Source organism: Bos indicus, chromosome 24 (genome assembly GCF_029378745.1).
Source record: "Bos indicus isolate NIAB-ARS_2022 breed Sahiwal x Tharparkar chromosome 24, NIAB-ARS_B.indTharparkar_mat_pri_1.0, whole genome shotgun sequence".
NCBI classification, from domain to species: domain Eukaryota; kingdom Metazoa; phylum Chordata; class Mammalia; order Artiodactyla; family Bovidae; genus Bos; species Bos indicus.
The window spans coordinates 30,183,999-30,208,673 of record NC_091783.1 but is presented as its reverse complement, the minus strand read 5'-3'; the positions used below and the strand labels follow the sequence as shown (position 1 = coordinate 30,208,673).

Sequence of the window (24,675 nt, the reverse complement as noted above, 5' to 3'; positions counted from 1 at the left end):
AAGAGAAACCACCACAATGAGTAGCCCACGTACCACAAAGGAGTAACCCCCTGCTCTCTGAATCTAGAGAAAACCCAAGTGTAGCAATGAAGACCCAGCACAGTCAAAAATAAATAAATATTAAAGGAAACACTTGCACATGTCCCTTTCCAATCTTCATTCCTCATTCTGTTTTTTCTGTCCCCCTGGAGACAAGCTCCTATTCACAGATGACAATCATCTCGCAGCTCTCATGTATAGAGCACCTTTGTATGAATATGTTGTACAAGCTTGTCTTCAATAATCGCAACAATCCATATAAGCTGTGTACTGTTATCCTCATTTTATAGACGAGAGCTCAGTAAGTGAAGCCAACACTGAAATGTACGTGGGTTATGTGATCTGCCCGTGTTACATGACTCACAGATTCTGGAGCAGGGATTCAAACTTGTGCCTTTCTAATAGGCATTCCACACTCATCCAACAGCAAAACGGAAAGGAGACTGAAGCTCTCAGACATAAACTCCCTCGAATCTCTTTGTATACACCTTCAAATGTTTATTTATTTATTTATCTCCCCTTCTCTCCTCTAAGAAGGAGAAGCCTATTCTTGAAAGTTCTCTCAATTGTCCACAGTTTAATCTATTCCCATTTCTCTACATTTCAGCTTTCTACAGACAACTCTCAAATTTTTCTGTGAGCTCCAGCTGGTGTTTCCAACCTCTAAGGAAGGGCATATCTTAGCAATATACCATTTAATAGACCATATATTGTTCCCCACCTCCTCAGCTCTCCACCTCAAACATGTCTGCTGTTTTTCTTAAGCAATCCACATATTCTCTATTTCCATATGTTGCTCACACTGATTTGAAATGTCCTTTTCTCTACTTGTAGACATTGAATTTATGTTTAAAGAATGAGCTCCAGTGTTATACCTGCTATGAATATTTCCCTAACTTTTTAGTCAAATTTAATGGTATCATCTCAGTGTTCCCTAAACACTCTGCTTATAAGGATAACACATCACTTATCACATGGGAAAACTGTCTCCATCTCTGCTTCAACTTACGGGCTGCCAGCACAGTGTAGACAAGAAGACAGTTTTATTAATCTCTACACACCTTGAAGCAATAAGCACGGCCCTTGGCTAAGTGTTTGTTGTATGAAGGAATGAATGGTGATTTGGTTACTGCTCTGACTTTTCAACATGCCACAAGGAGGGCATGATATGATTTGGGGGTTATTTTTTTCTCCCCCTAAATCTTCACTATCATCTTGGGAATTTGTCTTTCTTGCTTTGTGAAAATACGGTTTTAAATTTTAAAAAAATTCCTTTGGTATAAAATCACAGAAAATAAAAGGGAATGCTACATCATTTTTCTTGTAAAAATAAATACATGACTGTCATCCAGGTGATCAATGTTACAGATAGGCATTCAAAAAATTAAAATGTATATCTGTCAGTTTCAAAAATAAGATAATAAGAATTGATCCTCTTCTACTAACAAACATTTATGTCCATATATAACACACAGTACATTTCAGTAGACTAGAATACTGAGTTTGGGGAGGTGGGAAGAAAAAGGGGACGTGATCCTGAACTACAGAAGTCAGATTTATTGAAAGCAATGCACTTTTATTACTTTCAATACTCTAATCTGCCAATAACGCCTGTCTAAGGAGAAAGCCACTAAATGACATGCATCCTTGTTTTACAGCTGAATCTTTTTGCCTAAAGACCACCGTATGTGCCAAAACCATGAAAACAATTATTCTTTTAAAATAGGTTACAGCTGTTTTCTCTGTTTCTTGTATCAAGCCCATTCCATGCTGACAATTCATAAGTAAATTTCATCTTGGTCTGGGTCAAACTGTCAAAAACTGTATAATCAAAATACCTGAATGAAGAAGGTTTTACTGAATTCTTAGAGGAAGACATTTCTGGAAAATAAAGAATATAGTCCAATGTCCCAGGGAAGTGTTATAAAATAAAAATAGGTAAAATGTGAACTTTTTCAAATAAGGTGGATATTAATTATTCATTAAGCTAGATATAACTGGAATATATCTTCAAAGTCTATGATTTCCTCTGTAAATTTATTGAGGGCAAGGATCATGGTTTGCTTGCTTTTCTCCCCTATCCTCCAAGACTTTATAAAACTCAAATGCCACCTAGGCTGTGCTTTCTGGTGATGGATCATCAGAACAGGTATTTAAAAGTGACGCTACAGGGTTTTCAGTTATTGTGGCTTTGGGGCTTCCCTGGTGGCCCAGATGGTAAAGAAACTGTCTGCAATGTGGGAGACCTGGGTTCGATCCCTGGGTAGGGAAGATCCCCTGAAGAAGGGAATGGCAACCCACTCCAGTATTTTTGCCTAGAGAATTCCATGGACAGAAGAGCCTGGTCAGGTACAGTTCATAGGGTCGCAAAGAGTTGGACACAATTGACTGACTAACGCTTTTGCTTTGCTTGTCTAAAACTACCTGAGACCCAAACATTATGGAGAGTTTACTCACTGATTCTGGGTGTAGATCGCAAGTAATTTACAGGTTCCCATCCTAGAAAAGAAGAGACAGGAAATGCACATATTACCATCACCTGCAAAGACATTTTAAGAAACTTTCTACATTGACATACCTCAAAGTCTCTGATATTTTATTGCTAGCCAAGAAAATCATGGGAAGGGAGAGGGTCATGATATAGAATATGACATCCCTGTGTTTCTAGGCTACTCAAGTGGTGGCGGGCTTGATATCACATATTAAGAAACTTGGCATTACCTTTAAACTTTGCCACAGAAAAGACAGCTTTGTGCCTATACCTTCTGCCTCAGAGAAATCGAGCTGGGACTGCTAGGGTAGGCGGAGATGGAAAATATTCATCTTGGGATTTCCCTGGCAGTCCAGTGGTTAAGACTTTGCCTTCCAGTGCAAGGGGTGAGGGTTTGATCCCTGGCTGAGGACCTAAGATCCCCACATGCCTCATGGCCAAAACACCAGAACATAAACAACAGAAACGGTATTGTCACAAATTCATTTCAAGGAAGAAAATTTCCTTGGATTCTTTGCATTCTACTCCATAATCTACCAAGGTGTTGATACACAATTATAGTTTCTGTTTAAAATTTCTGAGTACATGGGATAGATCTGTGCATAAAATTGATAGCTGGGATAGAAACACCATGTACATCTTCTGGTATGGAATATCCAATGGCCCACTCTTGGATAACTTGGGCTGTGAAGCTTGAAAGAGTAAATGAACTGAAGTCTAGGATAAAAGGACAAAAGCTTTTTGAGGGATGAGATCCTATGGATATTTTTATATCATCCAGAGATACTGGAAGTTAATTCTATAGTGAAGAGCTCTAAGAAAGAAATCTTGAGGGTTCCCTTGAGCCAACAATTTTTCATCCTGATAATCAAGAAGGACGACCTTTTCTGCCAGATGAAGTTGCTCAATGTAATATAGAATATTTCTTCTGGTTTAGTCATCTCTGGGGAGAAGTGAATCTCAACTCATTCTGAGAACAAGTTGAGGGAACCGCAAGATGGTAATTATATGGCTATTCAGACTTTTTGCTTTCTAGATTACACTGGTCCAATTCCTCTTTTAAAAAAACATATTATAACCATATAATACGTAGGCTTCCCACTTCCCAGGTGGCACAGTGGTAAAGAATCTGGCTGTCAATGCAAGAGAGCAGCAGGAGACATGGGTTCGATTCCATGTCAGGAAGATCCCCTGGAGGAGGAAATGGCAACCCACTCCAGCATTCTTGCCTGGGAAATCCCATGGACAGAGGCGCCTGGGGGCTACAGTCCGTGCATGTGTGCTAAGTTGCTTCAGTTGTGTCTGACTCTTCGAGACCTCACAGACTGTAGATAGCATACTGTCTTGTTTTTCAAAAATATTCCTTTCAAAGTATGTTGATAAAATTTGAACAAATACTTAAGAATGATGAAGCTTATACATAGAATGGTAAGCTTAGCTCTCTGGTCCTGCTCTTCTGCTCCATTTAAAAAACTTCCTATCAGTGTAATTCATATATAATATTGTTTCTCTAACCTAAATTGAAAGAAAGATTCTATCAGTGCTTGTTTGCATAATTATTCTTTCATCAAATTTCATTTGTGCTAAAATATACCAGTTTATAGTTATGTCAATTAATGCTATTCTAGTAATAACTTTATAAGGGAAAAGAATCTGAAAAGGAATATATATATTATATATATTTAAACTGAATTACTTTGTTGTACATCTGAAACTAATACATTGTAGATTAACTATACTTTAATAAAATGTAAAAGAAAAAATATAAAAGTAAACAAAAATTTAAAAAGGTTTTTAATATGCTATTCTATCTTTAGAATGATTAAAAAATACATATAAACAATATATTGAGTTGTAGTATCATGAGTTTCCTGGGATAAGGTATCAGCAGTGCACTTGATTTAGTAATTTCTGCATTTTGGATGAAGGCATTTATAAGTCATTTGTATAGCTCATCAATAAGTTATAGGTCTTCTGGTACAACTGATCCTCAAGGGTTGGAACTTGATATGTAATCCACTGCTTCGGCTCACTTTGATGCGATTGAAACTCTCTATTTACTGATTCACCCATGTAACAATAGCATGATTAAGGTCACACTTGCGTGGCTTGGTGATAACAATATTGTTTAGGCTAGGACTCAAAATCTTCCCTCATTCAAAATTGATTTTATCCGGCACATCTCATTGTTGATGTAATCTGTCACGTAACCAGGGAAGGAAATTAAATTGAAGTGGAAAAAATGGCTATTCAAAGAGTCAAATGCAGTTGCTTCTTTATCTCTTATGATATTCTGCTAAGCAGTTTACTGATTGCATGAGAAATGGTTCTCATCAGGTATTGCCTCTAAGCCCTCAGGTTTATGATAATCAAGTCATTTCCTTTAAAAACGTGGACATGGTGGCCTCTTTCCCCATCTCTGTGATGGCTCAACTAGAAAGGCTATGCCAAGGTCATCTGCCAGTTTCTTTTTTCTTTTTTTATTAATTGTAGGAAAAAAACACATTAGATCTATCCTCAGTAAATTTTAAAATATACTGAATGGTATGTTGACTGTAAGCTGAGCATATCTCTAGAACTTTTTCATCCTGCATAACTGAAACTCTATAGCCACTGAATAGTAATTTTCCATGCCCTTCTTTCAAGCCCCAGGAAACTATTGTCTCCCAACTTCTCAAGGGTCTCAGGAAACCTGACCCTGGGGCCTAATAATAAGATTATATTTCTGGGCAGGATATACTTTGATGTTCTAGTTTGGCTTTCACTCATCACAGACTGATGGAACAACATACTGGTTCCAAATAGGAAAAGGAGTACGTCAAGGCTGTATATTGTCACCCTGCTTATTTAACTTCTATGCAGAGTACATCATGAGAAACGCTGGGCTCAATGAAGCACAAGCTGGAATCAAGGTTGCTGGGAGAAATATCAATAACCTCAGATATGCAGATGACACCACCTTTATGGCAGAAAGTGTAGAACTAAAGAGCCTCTTGATGAAAATGAAAGAGGACAGTCAGAAAGTTGGCTTAAAGCTCAATATTCAGAAAACAAAGATCATGGCATCTGGTCCCATCACTTCATGGGAAATAGATGGGGAAACAGTGGAAACAGTGGCTGACTTTATTTTTTGGGGCTCCAAAATCACTGCAGATGGTGACTGCAGCCATGAAATTAAAAGACGCTTACTCCTTAGAAGGAAAATTATGACCAACCTAGACAGCATATTAAAAAGCAGAGACATTACTTTGCCAACAAAGGTCCATCTAGGCAAGGCTATGGTTTTTCCAGTAGTCATGTATGGATGTGAGAGTTGGACTGTAAAGAAAGCTGAGCACCGAAGAATTGATGTTTTTGAACTGTGGTGTTGGAGAAGACTCTTGAGAGTCCCTTGGACTGCAAGGAGATCCAAGCAGTCCATCCTAAAGGAGACCAATCCTGGGTGTTCATTGGAAGGACTGATGCTGAAGCTGAAACTCCAATACTTTGGCCATCTCATGCGAAGAGTTGACTCATTGGAAAAGACCCTGATGCTGGGAGGGATTGGGGGCAGGAGGAGAAGGGGACGACAGAGGATGAGATGGCTGGATGGCATCACCAACTTGATGCACATGAGTTTGGGTGAACTCCAGGAATTGGTTGATGGACAGGGAGCCTGGCGTGTTGCGATTCATGCGGTCGCAAAGAGTCAGACACAACTGAGTGACTGAACTGAACTGAACTGAACCACAATAACAGCTAACCTGTACTGAATTCTTGTTAAATATTAGACATTATGCTGAGCACTTTATGTGAACCTCATCTAATCTAATACCAGAAGAATCCCTTGGAGCATGACCTGGACTTCTGCTTATGGAATAAAACAATGTATTTCTTTTTTACATAAACTGCACCTATCATCATTATCATCATCTACATTTCCTAGTTTCAGTCCCATTAAAGTGGATTGAGAACTGAAAGACACAAAGCAAAATCCTTTTAGATTTGAGTTTTTTCCTAATATTTTACCATTTTATTTTCACACCTGATTCTGTAGCATTTTATTTTTAGTAACTCAACTTTGAGTCTTACCAAAACAGCTTCATAGAAATAGCAACTGTTTTATGTATCTGTATGTCATTGGTTTTATATAACTTAGAATTAAATAGTTATATTAACAGATACAATGGGGACAAATACAACTAATCTTGGTCCATATTCACCCTTACTGGTGGGATCAGAAGTTACAGGTGGGCTCAGGGGACAGCAGGTGAGACCCTGGTGGCCAGCTGGCTGGAAGCATCAGTCAGTAGATTATATCTAGGAAAGGGAGAGAGTTACTCAGTCAGGGAACTCATTTAAGGAAGCTAGTTCAAAAAACTTTTATTGCACTTGATACTTTAAGTATGCATTACTTTGATAAAAATCAAAAGATAATTAAAAAGAATAGAAGTAGAAGGAGAAAGAGAGTAAGTTTAGGGAGCTTTCCCAGGATGAATACACTAGAGTTAGAACTGAATTTGGCTCCAGAATTCAGCCTCCAAGTCTAGCAATTCAGTATTCTTTCCCTCCATCCCCTGAACCTCAGCACAGAGAAAACTCTGGAGGGTTGTGTGGGCTGTTACCACTCAGGAAGGGGGTTTGAGACCACTTGCGCATGGTCAGCAAGAGAATACAGTAACAGAAGAGAGAAGAAGCCAGAAAGTGATGAGAGTCTTAGAAGTTTGCAAAAGAAGAAACCTGTATAGAGAACAGTCTTTTGGACTCTGTGGGAAAGGGCGAGGGTGGGATGATTTGGGAGAATGGCTTTGAAACATGTATAATATTATATGTGAAATGAATAGCCAGTCCAGGTTCAATGCATGATACAGGATGCTCGGGGCTGGTGCACTGGGATGACCCAGAGGGATGGTATGGGAAGGGAAGTGGGAGAGGGGTTCAGGATGGGGAACACATGTACACCTGTGGCATATTCATGTTGATGTATGGCAAAACCAATACAATATTGTAAAGTAATTAGCCTCCAATTAAAATAAATAAATTTATATTAAAAAATAAATAAAAATAAAATATATAGTACCAAGAAAAAAAAAAAAGAAGAAACCTGTGATTGTGTTAACCTTAAGTTAACCCAAGTCTTTCTTGATCTTGGGCCTCCCTGGTTCAAAACAAAAGGGGTTTCAGCAAATATATTTGGCCAACTGATACTGCCAACTATTTTCAGAACCGGTTTTTGCAGCTCTGAAATTGAAGAAACCCTGAAAGGGCACCCCTCCCTATCAGCAAACGATAAACAACACAGAAGAACCGCTGACCCAATGGCCCCATGGGAAGCCAGGTGTGGAAGCAAACTTAGTGGAAATCTGTGATGACAAATAGCATTTAAAATGAAGTCATTTGAATCTCAATCCCACTTTCTTCTAAGCCTTGGGCTTTATGGTTTCTATTTCCATTAAGTCTTTCTTTGAGTAAGACAGCACTAGTTTTGAAGAACTTCCTAGCCTCTGGTAAAAAAGAAACAAATCCAAAATGGATTCACTCATGCTAAGCCCATGTCACCAAGCAGAAACTTAAGACTTAACCTAATTGTAGCTTGAATTTCCCCCAGGAATGTAATCCTAACCGGTCAGTTGGGAATTTTCTGGTCAGCACTGATGACGTAATTAGCCACAGAGACCCTTTTCATCCACCAAAGGAAGATGCTGTAATCTGATCCTTCCTTATCCCTTCCTCTTTCTGCCTAAACAACCCTTCCATCTTGTACAGCTCCCTCAGAGCTCCTCTCAACTTGCTACATGGAATGTTGCCCAATTCCTGAATTGTTTAATAAAGCCAATTAGATCTGCAAATTTACTCGGATGGATTTTGTTTTTTAACACCTCCTGGAAGGGATGATTTTAATAGCTGCTTTAAAATGCCTCAGAATGGCTTATGCTTCTCCATTAAGTATTAATGATTTCCAGTTTATGTTAAATGCTTCCTATGTTTTTGTCCTTGGCATTTCCCAAATTGTTTCCTTCAAGAAGAACATTAGAAAGGTATTAAGATTTCTATGACTTCATAAGAAATTCATAAGAAGGTTAAGATCGCAAGTGGCTATCCTTTCCATAAAATTATGCTAAGTGGTGCAAATGGTTCAGACATGGGACATCACTTTTATGCACTTTCAAAAACAGCTACTTCAATTTTTAAATGATGTGGCTTATAATTATTGCGATCATTGGGCTATAAACGCAGTTGAGATTTACAGTCTCCTTCATATAAAACAGTATGTCATTTCAATATCTTTTGGGAAACAATATTCGTGTTCAGTCGCTCAGCTGTGTATGACTCTTTTGTAACCTCTGAACTGTAGCCTGCCAGGCTCCTCTGTCCATGGGATTCTTTAGGCAAAAATACTGGAGTGGGTTGCCATTTCCTTCTCCAGGGGATCTGCCTGACCCAGGGATCGAACCTGTGTCTCCAGCATTGCGGGTGGGTTCTTTACCACTGAACCCACCAGGGAAGACCAATTATAAATATTTGTTTAATTAAAATGTATGCAAAAATAAGGAGTGAATGGGTAAACTGTTTATTTCGTTTTCTAAATATTGCAAGATTAGTTAACTAAAGGAAATACACATGAAATAGAGAAGTAGGGCAAGAGCAAATATCCATGTGTGTACAGAGCACTCCTTTCCAGGAGCCCCGCTCTAGCCGACGCAGCTTCTGTGCTCTGCCCTTGGCTGAGTGTGGGCTCCCCTTGCAGAAGCCCCAGCAATTTACAGTATGAAAGTGAAAGTCGCTCAGGTGTGTCCAAGTCTTTGCGACCCCATGGATTACACAGTCCATGGAATTCTCCAGGCTAAAATACTGGAGTGGGGAGCTGCTCCCTTCTCCACAGGATCTTCCCAATCCAAGGATCGAACTCAGGTCTTTGCATTGCAGGCAGGTTCTTTACAATCTGAGCCATCAGGGAAGCCCAAGAACAACTGGAATGGGTAGCCTATCCCTTCTCCAGCGGATCTTCCTGACCCAGGAATCGAACTGGGGTCTCCTATGTTGCAGGCAGATTCTTTACCAACTGAGCTAGCAGGGAAGCCCACTTTACAGTATGCTTTGTGTAAAACAGAGTACAGATCTAACCATATGCAGTGAGGCACTGAGAGACAGGAAGAGCCCAAGCAGCAGCCTGGAAAACGAGAAGAGTGCTGAAAAGGGGCACGTCTGACTCTGCAACCATCCCAGGGGAAACCACCGAACTCCGCTTTGCTGAGCCCTAATTCCTCACCTACAAAATGTGTCCATTTTGGCTTTGGGATTCTAGGAAACGGGGCAGTCACCAAATTTTTCCTATTTATGTTCTATTTCTTCAGCCGTGCCCCCATAAGTGCTGTCATATACATCGCCTCCCCTGATGGTCACTGCTGTCTCTTGCTGGCATCTTACCCCGCCTCACTCCTGCCAGGCCATCTTGCAGAAATTTCACCCCCTCTCCTGTCTCTCACTCTCCCCTGTACTTGATTCAGTCCCAAGTATATACACAAGCTTAGCTCTGACCTCTCCTGAACTTCAACTCTGCTTCTCCAAATTCTAGCTTCCATATGGGTGTTCTATTGTTGGATCAAATGCAACCAGACTTGAAAGAAACTCGTAATCCTTTCCCCCAAACCACAGGTCCCTCTGAACTTGCATGTGTGTGTCTATTATACAGACTTCTCCGCCAGTCAGGCTTGCAAACCTGACATTCCCCCTCATCTCCTCCCCACACCCGTCTCCAGACAATCACCTTCTGATCTTTTCTTTCTACATCTCAACACTCATTCTCTTTTATATGAGCCCCCCCATCAATCCCGCCAAGAGCCTGAGCACATCAAAGTCTAGACTATTGCAGTGGTCTCCAAACTGATACCCTAATTTCAATCTCCACCCTAATATTTATTTACCAAATTAATCATGTAAGAAATTGTTTTGCTCATGCTAATCTCCTCCTCTAAACCTCTCTTTGCTTCTCACTGTTACCAGATCTCATCTAACGCTGCACTCATCCAGTGCTCATTAAAATAAGATCACTGCTTATGTGCAACTCCCTATACAAGGCCACTATTTTCCCTATACAAGGCCACGTTCATTTCTAGTCCTAAGTCTGAAAGAGCCAACTCTCTTCCTTGTGTTTGACAAAGTCCCATTCCTTCTTTAACCTTGATGACCTCATCTCTCTGTGTTTAGGATGATCCTATTCTGAACTTTAGTAGTTATTGCTCATTTGGGATGCGGGCAAAGCCAGGAGCAAAGAGCATGCCAGCCTAGGCACTGATGGATGAAAACTCATTTGTTCCTTGACCTGACCTGGTAAGTACTAGATGCTTATTCCCCCTTTACAGGTGAAAGCACAGCTCAGAGAACTTGTCGAGCTCACAAAGCTGCCAAGTGTTGGATCCAAAACTAGGGGGATCCAGCCACAGAGTGCAGGCTCCTAACCCTTATGCCACCATCTACAGAAGCCTCCTCTGTGATAGAAATCATTGTGTCAGGTGTCAGTCCCACATGCAAGCTCATTAAGGGAAAGCACTTTGTACTCTGAACCCCTGACTAGAACACAGAGATGCTGGCTGTGAGGATGCTAAAAGGCGCAGGAAGCTTTTAGCGGTAAAAACAATGGCAAACCTGCACAAGGTCTGCCCTGCTTAAAATACATGGAGACACACACCTTCCTTCTTGAGCTTTCCTATGTTCTCTTAAAAGCACTGCTGCATATTTCACAGGTCAGAAAAGGGGTAAAAGTCATAATAAAAATACCTGGTACTTTTCCATGTTTCAGAATGTCAACCAGACAATGAGGAAAGATCTTCGAATGCTGTAACCTTTCTCCTTCACTATCTTTTCTTCTTTTGTCATTCTCTCAACAAATATTTGTTTCATGCACATTACATGCCAGAAAAATAAACCTCTGGGTGTTATTAACATTTACATCCCAGATGCTAAAAGACAGAGGCAAGCAATAAAAAGTAATATTAAAAGTGATGAAATGACTCCTAAAATGTATTGTGATCACAGCATAAGCTAGACATTAGGGACTTGACAGGTATTTTCTCCCTTAGTCCTCTATTATTATCTCCATTTTGCATATAAGGAGACTAAATTGAGAGAGAGTAAGGTCATATGACTCCCAAGGGACAGAGGCTGGATTCCAGCCCTGGTCATTGAAGACTAGAGCTTGCACTCTTAACCTTAACTTTGGAGTAGATTCAACTGCAAGGCATGCAGAGGGCATATGCAAAAGCAGTTTCACTTCCTTCGAAAAGGGTCCCACACAGAGTGTCGGGGGTCCCACACACAGTGTCGGAGTCCAACAGGGATGCTCTGAATGTCAGCAGACTGCATCCAAAAGCAGGTGTGTGACTTTTAACAAGTTACTCTCTTGGGGCTTTATTTAATTCATTTGTAAAATGAAAAATTAGCAGCAGGTCATCTCTGGACTTCCTCCCAAACACGGATCTTACACAATTCTAGAGCAGCAGCCGTGGAGCAGTGAGAGTTCTCTGATTTGGGAGTTAAAAGAACTAGGCTTGTTTTAATAACTGGCACCCTTCATCAGAGCCCCCAGCACAGGGCTGTGCATCCATCCCTTCTGGCTTGTCTTCTGTTGACATCTGCCTCGAAGACAATCACCCAGCCAGACAGCATCTGGAAATACAATGATCTGCTCTCTTAACAGATTTTTAAGTGTACAATACGTTATTGTTGACTATAGGTACAGTGTTGTACTGCAGGACTGGAAAGCATCTCGCTTGACCGAAATTTAATGCCTGGAGATTAATAACTCTTATTTCCCCCGCCCTCAGCTTCCAGTGACCACCATTTCATGCTTTGATTCTATGACTTTGACTATCTTAGGTACCTCATGTAAGTGGATCATGTAATATTTTGTGTTTCTGCTATTTCACTTAGCACAAAATCCTCAAGCTTCATCTTGTTGTCTGTTGCAGAATCTCCTTCTTTTTAAAGGCTGAATAGCATTCCACTGTATGCATATACCACATTTTCTTTATCCATTCATCTGTGAATGGCCATTTAGGTTGTCTCCACATCTTGGCTATGGTGAGTAATGCTGCCATGAACATGGGAGAGCAGATATCTGAGATCCTGATTTCAATTCTTTTGGGTAAATACCCAGAAGAGTGATTGCTGGACTATATGGTGGTTCTATTTTCAATTTCTGAGGAAGCTCTATACTGTTTTTTCATAGTGATTGCCCCAATCTGCATTCACACTGACACTGTGTATGTAATTACCTAAGAATTCAAGATCAAAGTCTCAATTTCTGAATTCTTTATTGCCTTGTTCTATGGCTAGGTGTTTTGCTCCTTGACTGTGAGACTTGCACTGATGTCCAATATTCCCTTGTTTTAAGTTCTTCTTTTTTCCTTTATTTTTTGGCCACACCATGTGGCATACAGGATCTCAGTCCCCCAACTGGGGATCGAACCTGCACCCCCAGCACTGGAATCATGGAGTCCTAAGTGCTAGTCTGCCAGGGCAGTCCCTCCCTCATCATAAATTCTAGCTGGAAAAGAGCTAGTCTCATAAAATAATGTACCTGAGTTGGAAGGGTGTTCACACCATTCCCTCCCTTCTGTGCATCTTTGGGATTGTTTTGCTAAATAGCATGATCCACAACAAGCCTTTTATTTTCATCCGAAATACAGACTCTTTATGCTTTTGACCTACAGACTTTCTTGGAGTAATCTCATCCACTCTGTTAGCACTGATGATAACTACGTTTATATCACTGACCCCCCACATGTCTAAACTGTGTCTCTCACCTGAGCCTCAGGCTGAAATAAGAACGTGCTCAGTGCACATGCCTGTAGGTCTCCCCAAGCAATAAAACTGTGCCTCCTCCAGTCTGAAGTCCTCCTCTTGTAATCATGCTCCTGGCCCAGTGCTCACTCTCCAGGACTAGTGCCCTCAGTCATCCTTGGAATTCCTCTCAAATCCCTCACCCTCACTTGCTATTAATAACCACGTGCTGTCTATTCTTTCTTCAGACTTTTCTTAAATCCACCCACTTCTCCAGCCTCATTGTCCCTTCCCCAGTTCAGGCTGCTATCATTTTTTACCTGGATGATTGCAGTAGATCATCAACAAGTGTCTTAGCTTGGGTAGGTAACAGTGATCTCAAATTTAAGTTATCCAAAATAGAGAGCTCCTCTTAACCTCAGCTCCTCACTTTAACATTATCCTCACTTTCTTGCGGTCATCGGAACTGACCATGCAGTACCTCTCAGGTCTGCACGTGTTACACTATTCATACAAGTTCTCTAAAAAATAGAAACTAGTCACGTCTTAGCCTTGGTGTTTACATTTCTATTAATATCAGCAAAGATGAACCAAAAGTTTAATCCTGTCTTCTATCTTAAGTGTAAATCTCTTATTTTTCACTTAGAACAAATATCTTCTGTTGACACTGTCTCATGAGTGACAATGCTACATTTGATACTTTGTTAGTAGAAAGAATATGACATCTAATTTATACTGCATGGGATCCTACTGTATTGAATCTGGGTACAAAAGATTCTCCAAATCTTCTGGAGAGAAAAGATTAACAATGCAAGCTGATCAGGGGCATCTATTTCTGCCAACAATCATGTTACTTCAAAACAGGAATAATGAAATCCATCTTTCAGATCATTTAGTCTTTGACTGACTTTTACAATCTCTCAATAACTTTACTGCCAAGTTTGCATGTTTCCTGAAAAATTCACTGAAATTCACAGATTGTGGTTATAATTAGAATACTAAGAATAGGACATTATTGGTTCTTCAGTGTGAAACCAGGATCTAATCCAGATGTGTCAGTAAGTTGTTATTTAAAGACTTCTGCTATGGAGTTAAAAAGTAATCATTTGATTATTTCTGTTTTATTTTTCAAATGTGGAAGAGGAAAATGATTTTTTCTTATTTCCTTGATAAACACCAGAAAGGTAAACTGAATTCTAGGAATGCATTTACATTTTACCTTTAAAAAATACTGTACATTTGAATCAAGATAAGGAAAGGAAGAAGAAAGAGAAACTCTCTAATATATTCAACAATCAAAAACATCATCCTCTGATTTAATCATAACCATTTATGTATTGGGTATTTTAGGTCCAAAATTATTTTAACTGAACCACTGTCATGATTTTGTAATACCTGTCATTTAATACTAAAAAAACCAACAATAGTTACATATAAATTAAGTATGAGTTACATATTTTTAATATGGGGCAATTTTTTTTTGGTTTATACTGATTATTCTATAAACATGCTGATTAAGGATATTTTGAATGCTATCACTTGGCTTTTCACAAATTCTCTTCTAATTCCCAGGAAGTCAACACACAGCTGTCCTCTAGCAAACAATGACCACTACTGTTCGTTGCTGCTGAGAAGGCCTGGCTATAGCAGACCCTGGGAAAGCATGCAAACACTTGTTAGGTTCATTTTGCAATTAAAAAAAAAATTGAACATTCCATGAGAGACTGTCACTCATATCCTATTATTTTCTAAAGTGCAGAGGCCCCTATACTAACGGCAAAAAAAAAAAAAAAAAATTTCTGATAAATGTGCTTGATTGCAATTAAAAGAGATGCAACAGAGAATCGTGTTAAAGGTGTGAGATAAATGTTAATGACATCCTGCATCTCTTTTCAGTTGAAGCCCCCAATTATTTCTAAATGTGGACTCCCATTTGCAACCCCACAGAGGCAGGCAGGAGAGGAATTGTTTATTAAAACTATTTTTTTCCTTGTATTTACATGCATTTAGAAGGTAACAGCAGAACGCTGAAAATCAACAAGCACCATAAAGACAGAATTATCAAAGAAATACTGATTTTTGCACTTTGTTTTAAATGTTGCAGTGACCTGAAAAGGTATTATAATATTTGTTATCTCTTTAGGCAAATAGACTCATTCCAAGGCAATCAATGCAAACATTTCATGCAAAGATGGCTCAATAAAGGACAGAAACGGTATGGACCTAACAGAAGCAGAAGAGATTAAGAAGAGGTGGCAAGAATACACAGAAGAAGTGTACAAAAAAGATCTTCACGACCCAGTTAATTACAATGGTGTGATCACTCACCTAGAACCAGACATCCTGGAATGTGAAGTCAAGTGGGCCTTAGGAAGCATCACTATGAAGAAAGCTAGTGGAGGTGATGGATTCCCAGCTGAGCTATTTCAAATCCTAAAAGATGATGCTGAGAAAGTGCTGCACTCAACATGTCAGCAAATTTGAAAAACTCAGCAGTGGCCACAGGACTGGAAAAGGTCAGTTTTCATTCCAATCCCAAAGAAAGGCAATGCCAAAGAACGCTCAAACTACCGCACAATTGCACTCATCTCACACGCTAGTAAGGTAATGCTCAAAATTCTCCAAGCCAGGCTTCAGCAATCCGTGAACCATGAACTTCCAGATGTTCAAGCTGGATTTAGAAAAGGCAGAGGAACCAGAGATCAAATTGCCATCTGCTGGATCATCAAAAAAGCAAGAGAGTTCCAGAAAAACATTTATTTCTGCTTTATTGACTATGCCAAAACCTTTGACTGTGTGGATCACAATAAATGAAAATTCTGAAAGAGATGGGAACACCAGACCACCTGACCTGTGTCTTGAGAAATCTGTATGCAGGTCAGGAAGCAACAGTTAGAACTGGACATGGAACAACAGACTGGTTCCAAATAGGAAAAGGAGTATGTCAAGGCTGTATATTGTCACCCTGCTTATTTAACTCATATGCAGAGTACATCATGAGAAACGCTGGGCTGGATGAAGCACAAGCTGGAATCAAGATTCCCGGGAGAAATATCAATCACCTCAGATATGCAGATGACACCACCCTTATGGCAGAAAGTGAAGAAGAACTAAAGAGCCTCTTGATGAAAGTGAAAGAGGAGAGTCAGAAAGTTGGCTTAAAGCTCAACATTCAGAAAACGAAGATCATGGCATCTGGTCCCATCACTTCATGGCAGATAGATGGGGAAACAGTGGAAACAGTGGCTGACTTTATTTTTTTGGGCTCCCAAATCACTGCAGATGGTGACTGCAGCCATGAGATTAAAAGACGCTTACTCCTTGGAAAGAAAGTTATGACCAACCTAGTTAGCATATTAAAAAGAAGAGACATTACTTTGCCAACAAAGGTCCATCTAGTCAAGGCTATGGTTTTTCCAGTAGTCATGTATGGATGTGAGAGCTGGACTATAAAGAAAGCTGAGCAATGAAGAATTGATGGTTTTGATCTGTGGTGTTGAAGAAGACTCTTGAGAGTCCCTTTGACTGCAAGGAGATCCAACCAGTCCATCCTAAAGGAGATCAGTCCTGAAAACCCAGGACTGATGTTGAAGCTGAAACTCCAATACTTTGGCCACCTGATGCGAAGAGCTGACTCATTTGAAAAGACCCTGATGCTGGGAAAGATTGAGGGCAGGAGGAGAAGGGGACGACAGAGGATGAGATGGTTGGATTGCATCATCGACTCAATGGACATGGGTTTGGGTAAACTCCAGGAGTTGGTGATGGACAGGCCTGGTGTGCTGCAGTTCATGGAGTCACAAAGAGTTCGACAGGACTGAGAGACTGAACTGAACCGAAAGGTAATCAAGATTCATCTATCATGGACCTGAAGGCAAAATTCAGAAAATACCATCCCACCCCCTGTACTTCCCCCAAACAATCAAAACAAATAATTTTTTTTTTAAAGTGTGAGATTTCTCTCCAACTGAAATACAGCTCCAGTGCTTTGCCCTTAACTCAGAGTCATAAATAATAAATATTCTTTTAATAGTTCTTCAACAAATGAATGAATAAACGAATGACTTCACTTCCAAATGGAATTAGGATGCAGAAATTTATATGCAGAACTAATGAAATCTGTGCTTTAATTTATGGATAAGGAAGTGCTCATGGATCCAGGTTGGCTAGAGTCAATCCTCTGTACTTCAAATGCATTGTGTAAGGTTCTCATATCCTTCTTCTGTGTGTTTCCACTTTTCCAGTTCTCTCCTGCCCTCCCCTTACAATTCCTTCCATCACTCTCAGGGACCTCCTTCCTTCATTAACTCACAGAGCCATTTTCAGTGTGTGATAATTTAACAAGGCCACTTGTTTCTTCATTTGCTGAACCAATAATGACTTCTTTCAGGTCCGTGGGAGGTCCCAGGGACAAAAGAGAACCATACAAGCAACCTTTGTCTTTGTTTTCAATACATTTTCCCATTTCATCCAAAAACCTAGTTCAGAAACCAAACAAATAGAACCTAGCACCAGCAAGAATCTTAGTCTCTGCACAGGCATTCCAGGACAGGGCTTGCTGCTGATACAGGCTCACTCAGTGAGACCCCAGTGCCATGACAGTGCTTGGTAGATGGAACACATTCAACAATGGAGAGCTTGCTAAGTACATTTAGGAGCTCACCCAACAAATACATATTCAGCACTTACTAGCACCAGGTGATAAGGCTACACTGAGCTCTCCAGCAGAATTTCCATGATGATGAAATGCTCTGCTCTGCACTGTCTTCTGTGGTCGCCCCGGCCACATATGGCTATTGAACACCTGCTGTGTGCTTAGTACAACTTAGGAAGTGAATTGTAAATTTTAATTAACCTGAATTCTAACTTAAAGCTGAATGAAAAGATGCTCAACATCACTATTAGAAAAATGCAAATCAAAACTACAATGAGGCATCCCCTAACAACAGTCAAAATGGCCATCATCAACAAATCTACAAACAATATATGCTGGAGAGTGTGTGGAGAAAAGGAAAGCCTCCTACACTGTTGATGGGAATGTAAACTTGTACAACCACTATGAAAAACAGTATGGAGGTTCCTTAAAAAACTAAGAATAAACCTACCATATGAGCCTGCAATCCCACTCTTGGGCATATATCTGGAGGAAACCATAATTCAAAAAGATACATGTGCCACAGTGCTATTGAAGCACTATTTACAATAGCCATGGCAAGGAAGCAACCTAAATGTTCACTAATGGAGGAATGGATGAAAGAGATGTGGTACATATATACAAGGGAATATTACTCAGCCATTAAAAAGAACAAAATAATGCCACTTGCAGCAACATGGATGGGTGCAGAGATTGTCATACTGAGTAAAATGAGGCAGATGGAGAAAGGCAAATATCATATGATATCACTTACATAAGTGGAATCTAAACAATGGTACAAATGAATTTCTTTACAAAACAGATGTAGAAAACAAACTTATGGTTATGAGGCGGGGAAAGGATAAGGGAATAAATTGGGAGACGGTTCAGATTCTCAGTTGTGTCTAACTCTTTGCAACCCTATGAACTGCAGCATGCCAGGCCTCCCTGTCCATCACCAACTCCCGGAGCTTTCTCAAACTCACGTCCATCAAGTCGGTGATGCCATCCAACCATCTCATCCTCTGTTGTCCCCTTCTCCTCCTGCCTTCAGTCTTTCCCAGCATCAGGGTCTTTTCCAATGGGTCAGCTCTTTGCATTAGGTGGCCAGAGTACTGGAGTTTCAGCTTCAGAATCAGTCCTTCCAATGAATATTCAGGACTGATTTCCTTTAGAATTGCCTGGTTTCATCTCCTTGCAGTCCAAGGGACTCTCAAGAGTCTTTTCCACACCACAGTTCAAAAGCATCAATTCTTTGGCACTCAGTTTTCTTTATGGTCCAACTCTAACATCCATACTAGACCATTGGAAAAACCATGGCTTTGACTAGACAGACCTTTGTTGGTAAAGTAATGTCTCTGCTTTTTAATATGCTGTCTAGGTTGGTCATAGCTTTTCTTCCAAGGAGCAAGTATCTTTTAATTTCATGGCTGCAGTCACCATCTGCAGTGATTTTGAAGCCCAAGAAAATAAAGTCTGTCACTGTTTCCATTGTTTCCCCACCTATTTGCAATGAAGTGACGGGACTGGATGACATGATCTTAGTTTTCTGGATGTTGAGTTTTAACCCAAATTAAGAGACTGGTATTGACAAAAACACACTAGTATATATAAAATAGGTAACACTAATAATAATGACCTACTGTATAGCACAAGGAGCTCTTCTCAATATTTTGTAATGACCTATGGGAAAAGAATCTAAAAAAGATTGGATTTCTGTATAACCAATACACTTTGCTATATAGCAGAAACTAACACAACATTGAAAATCAACTATAACATAAAAATTAAATCAAAGCAGTGTACAACAGTTTTCTATTAAACACACTTTGTTTTTTTGGTGGGACTACATTTTTCCTTAACTTTTGTATCATATGATCTATTAATTTTCATTGTATGCCTGGCAAATGCATAGTTTCTAACATTACATTTATAATTTTAATATTGATTACATTTTCAAATGCTAACATTATTAATATACTAAGTTAAATAATATATTCTTAAATTAATCTCATCTATTTCCTTTTACCAGAGAAGGCAATGGCACCCCACTCCAGTACTCTTGCCTGGAAAATCCCATGGACAGAGGAGCCTGGTAGGCTGTAGTCCATGGGGTCGCTAAGAGTCGGACACGACTGAGCGACTTCACTTTCACTTTTCACTTTCATGCATTGGGGAAGGAAATGGCAACCCACTCCAGTGTTCTTGCCTGGAGGATCCCAGGGACGGGGGAGCCTGGTGGGCTGCTGTCTATGGGGTCACACAGAGTCAGACACGACTGAAGCGACTTAGCAGTAGCAGTAGCATTTCCTTTTACTCTTTAAAATGTGGCTATTCAAAAGTTTGAATTTATATCTATGGTTTGAATTGTATTTCTACTGGACAGGGCTAATCTAGAAAAAAGCAAGAGAGAGGGAAGAAAACCAAATAAGCAAACAAATAACTGTGAAGCCTAGGAAATCCTATAAATCTAATAATTTTTTCTGCCTAAGTTAAAATCTTATAGGGTACCATATGATCACAATGAACTGTGGAAAATTTTTCAAGAGATGGGAATACTAGACCATCTTACCTGCCTCCTGAGAAATCTGTATGCAGGTCAAGAAGCAACAGTTAGAACTGTACATGGAAAAACAGACTGGCTCCAAACTGGGAAAACAGTGCATCAAGGCCGAACATTGTCACCTTGCTTATTTAATTTATATGCAGAGCACATCATGCAAAATGCTGGGCCAGATGAAGCACATGCTGGATCCAAGATTGCTGGAAGAAATATCAATAACCTCAGATATACAGATGACACCAGCCTTATGGCAGAAAGTGAAGAAGAACTAAAGAGCCTTTTGATGAAAGTGAAAGAGGAGAGTGAAAAATAGGCTTAAAACTCAGAAAACTAAGATCATGGCATCTGGAGCCATCACATCATGGCAAATATATGGGGAAACAATGGAAACAGCAACAGACTTTATTTTGGGGGGCTCCAAAATCACTGCAGATGGTGACTGCAGCCATGAAATTAAAAGATGTTTGTTCCTTGGAAGAAAAGCTATGACCAACCTAGACAGCACATTAAAAAGCAGAGATATTACTCTGCCAAAAAAGGTCTGTATAGTCAAAGCTATATAAGTTTTTCCAGTAGTCATGTATGGATGTGAGAGTTGGAACATAAAGAGAGCTGAATGCCTAAGAATTGATGCTTTTGAACCGTGGTGTCTGAGAAGACTCTTGAGAGTCCTTTGGACTGCAAGGAGATCCAACCAGTCCATCCTAAAGGAAATCAGTCCTGAATATTCATTGGAAGGACTGATGCTGAAGCTGAAACTTCAATTCTCTGACCACCTGATGAGAAGAACTGACTCATTGGAAAAGACCCTGATGCAGGGAAAGATTGAGGGCAGGAGGTGAAGGGGACAATAGAGGATGAGATGGTTGGATGGAATCACTGAATTGATGGACATGAGTTTTAGAAAGCTCCAGGAGTTGGTGATGGACAGGGAAGCCTGGTGTGCTGCAGTCCATGGAGTCCCAAAGAGTCGGACACAACTGAGTGACTGAACTGAATTGAATCATATGATCCAACAATTTTAATTTTAGGTATATACTGAAAAGAAATGAAAATGCAGTCTTGAAGAGATATTTGTCCCCTCATGTTCATAGTAGCATTATTCAGAATAGCCAAAAGGTGGAAGCAACCCAAGTGCCTATTGATGGATGAATGGATAAACAAAATTCATTATACACATTGAATAGCATTCAGCCTTAAAAGGCAAGAAAACCTTGACACATCCTGGAGCATAGATGTATCTTTGAAGATATTACGCTAAGTGAAATAAACCAGTTGCAAAAAGACACTGTATAATTCCATTTATATGAGGCACCTAGAGTGATCAAATTCATAGAGACAGAATGTAGAATCTTATGGGATGTAAGATTTAGTGCCCTTCTAGGTATTGTGACTCACTGGAAAAGACCCCGATGCTAGGAAATATTGAAGGCAAAAGAAGAAGGGAGTAGCAGAGGATGAGACAATGAGATAGCATCACAGATTCTATGGACATGAATTTGAGCAAACTCTGGAAGATAGTGGAGGACAGAGGAGCCTGGTGAGCTGCAGCCCATGGGGTTGCAGAGAGTCGGACTCGACTGAGCGACTAACACTTTCACTTCACTAATAACTCCATGGTGAAGATGTATAAGCAAATGCAGGTCAGCAAGGATAGATTCAAGAGACAGTCTGTGAGGACTCAAACAAGATAAAGACGTTGAAACAAATACCATGGGCTGTGGTCAGGATCATCATCTATAAATGGTTCAAATGGAAGCCAAGACACTGATGATCACATGGAACAAAATCTAATTATTTTTTCTGAAATCAGTCATGTAGTAATTCATGGCCCTTCATTAGCCCCTCAGTATAAATGAGTTGATCAGATTAGTGAGCTGTTTCTAAAAGAGTCCCCTGGGCTCTGGTTTCCCCCCACAATATCTACCTCCCTTCCCGGTTCTCTCTACTTCAAACCAGGCTTTGCCTCTCTCAGAGTCCCTGCAAGAGCCACTCAAGTCATAACCTCACTTCTGAGGTGAGCCGTCTACGGGCGTTTCTTGTTTCCTTAGAGTCTCCTGGCTTCTCTCCTGCCCTCTAAATCCTCTTATCGGGGAATTTTCAGTGAGATAGTAGGACAATTTATACGATTGATTACTGTATTACTCAGCTCAAATGACTATGTTCCCTGTAGATGGTTTTCAGTGACAGAGCATACAAGTATATCACTCACAGCTGATTAAAATGTTTGTGATCATTTCTATGGAAAAAACAACAAAAAAAAAGAAAAGTTGGGCATCTGTTCTTTTGGTTAGAAATACAGATTCATTGTTTTCTCTGTGGGAAAATCAGGTATGACTTAAGACTCTGCTAACAAGAAACCCTCAGGATCACCTATTCTCTATTTCTGTGGGCATGTTTAATCCTCTGCCAGTATGAGTGCCAGTTTTAACTAATCAAAATATGCACTGACCTAGAATGCTCGGGAATGGAGCAAATCGGGTTGGATGAAAGTGTAATTACTATTATACTGACTAATACACACACCTCGGATGCCCTTTGATGCAACTTCCACAATAAATTCAAACTAGCATGAGCCTAATTTTATTGAGAATGGCTTTGGCTTATACTGCCTTAATGAGCTCTATCATATAACTCCTGAAAGTCTATTTTTACTTGAGTCTCTTTCCATTTTAATCGGCAATTCCCTGTGGGCTTTCCTACAGAATGTTTAAGATGAAAGAGCGAAGTAATTTTTGGCTAACAAAATTACAAACCTTTTCTTCATTTCTTCTTCTGGATGAAAGGAACACATTGGTGGTTCAAGAATCAACCCAGATGAAAGTTCTTCTTCCCTTCTACAATGAGCCACGCTGCTTTATTTTGATGCAGCTAAAGAGGATATTTCTTCCCTGTCACCTAAAGAAACCATGTTTCCGGTCTCAATTGTATGTAAATAAATCCTGCTCTGTGTACCATAATAGCAATCCAAAATAAATTCACAGAGGGAATTTCAGAGAGAGGTTTTTATACCCGCACTTTGACCATGAAGGGTGATGCAATTTCTCCCACATTAGCTATTTGTCGTTTCAGATTTGTTTAATTTGCATACACATTCTGTTTTAAATGTAGTGTTATGAAAAAGAAATTTAGGGATTTTCAAAATAAAGCGGCACAGCTGTTTTGTTATTCAGTCTCCATCATAAATTCAACTAGCTGGAAAGTGAAGCCTGTTTTAAAATAAACTCTTCAGGTTTCCTTTTAATGAATAGCCCGTGTGTTCGTCTTCCATTTTCTGGATGGAAAAATATATCTAAGATACTTATTTCACTTGATGATAAATATTGTTCTGAAACCACAAAACCCAGGGAACGTTGGTTATTTTTTAATAACCAACTTTGGGACTTTGCTGTCAATCAGATGGAGACCCAGGACTGTGCTTGTCAGTGTTTAACAGCTGATTCTCCAGGAATAAGCAAACGAATCAACCAACCCTGGTTTGCCAGTTTCCATGGTGCAAATCCTTCCACCGTGGCCAACTGAGGTTATCTACATGACCTCCCTGAGCATAGAGTGGGAAAAAGATATGTACAAACCAGTTCTTTCCAGGTATCTCCCCATATAACTCAAGCTGCTTCTAGCAATCCCCCTGCTTTGAGGCCATTTCTAGCTCTACCAGTTGACACATGAGGTCAAAGCAAGTTATTTAACTTCTCTACATCTTGGTTTTCTCATTTTTAAAATGTTGACCATAAACAAAGTTTACAGAGCCATTTTGAGGGTAAAGTAAAAGGCAGTGAGTGCAGAGCCTGAACTAGTAGGTCTCAGTAAACAGGATTCCCTGACGTAATGACTTAACGATTCTGTCTCTCTCCCTGCTCCTTTTTGAAGGCAAATTCTTCAAAAGAACAAGTGAGTATTTGTTTTCATTTGTTCTCTACTTTCTCCCTCAACCCACTGCTACCTGGATTTCACTAACAGAGCTCCTAAAAAGTAATTTCTTTGTGGTAACCAGGAGATCTTTTTTCTCTCGAATCCAATGAACATTTTCCGGGTGCTTATTTTATTTAACTGCTCTGTGGCATTTCACATACTTGACCAATTTCTTCTTCCGTCTTCCTCCTTCTCTTGGATTCAGAGACAGAGGATCCTGTTGATTCCCACAAGACAACACTGATAGATCTTTCTTAGGCTCCAGCCTCTGGCTTC

The 24,675-nt window shown here is 39.8% G+C and overlaps 1 protein-coding gene across 12 annotated transcripts in view; it reads right to left on the bottom strand.

Moving 5' to 3' along the window:
• CHST9 (carbohydrate sulfotransferase 9) overlaps positions 1-24,675 on the bottom strand; it is a 284,083-nt gene that overhangs the window by 116,858 nt on the left and 142,550 nt on the right. For 5 of the 12 annotated variants that reach the window (XM_070778777.1, XM_070778775.1, XM_070778776.1 and 2 more), the window contains one exon: positions 2,497-2,538. The exons of 3 other annotated variants lie outside the window; for them this stretch is intronic. In XM_070778777.1, the coding sequence (XP_070634878.1) occupies positions 2,497-2,538 (42 nt within the window). Of the gene's footprint in view, positions 1-2,496; positions 2,539-6,732; positions 6,830-24,675 lie in introns of all 12 variants that reach the window. 4 more of the 12 variants (XM_070778785.1, XM_070778783.1, XM_070778787.1 and 1 more) reach the window with 2 other exon arrangements.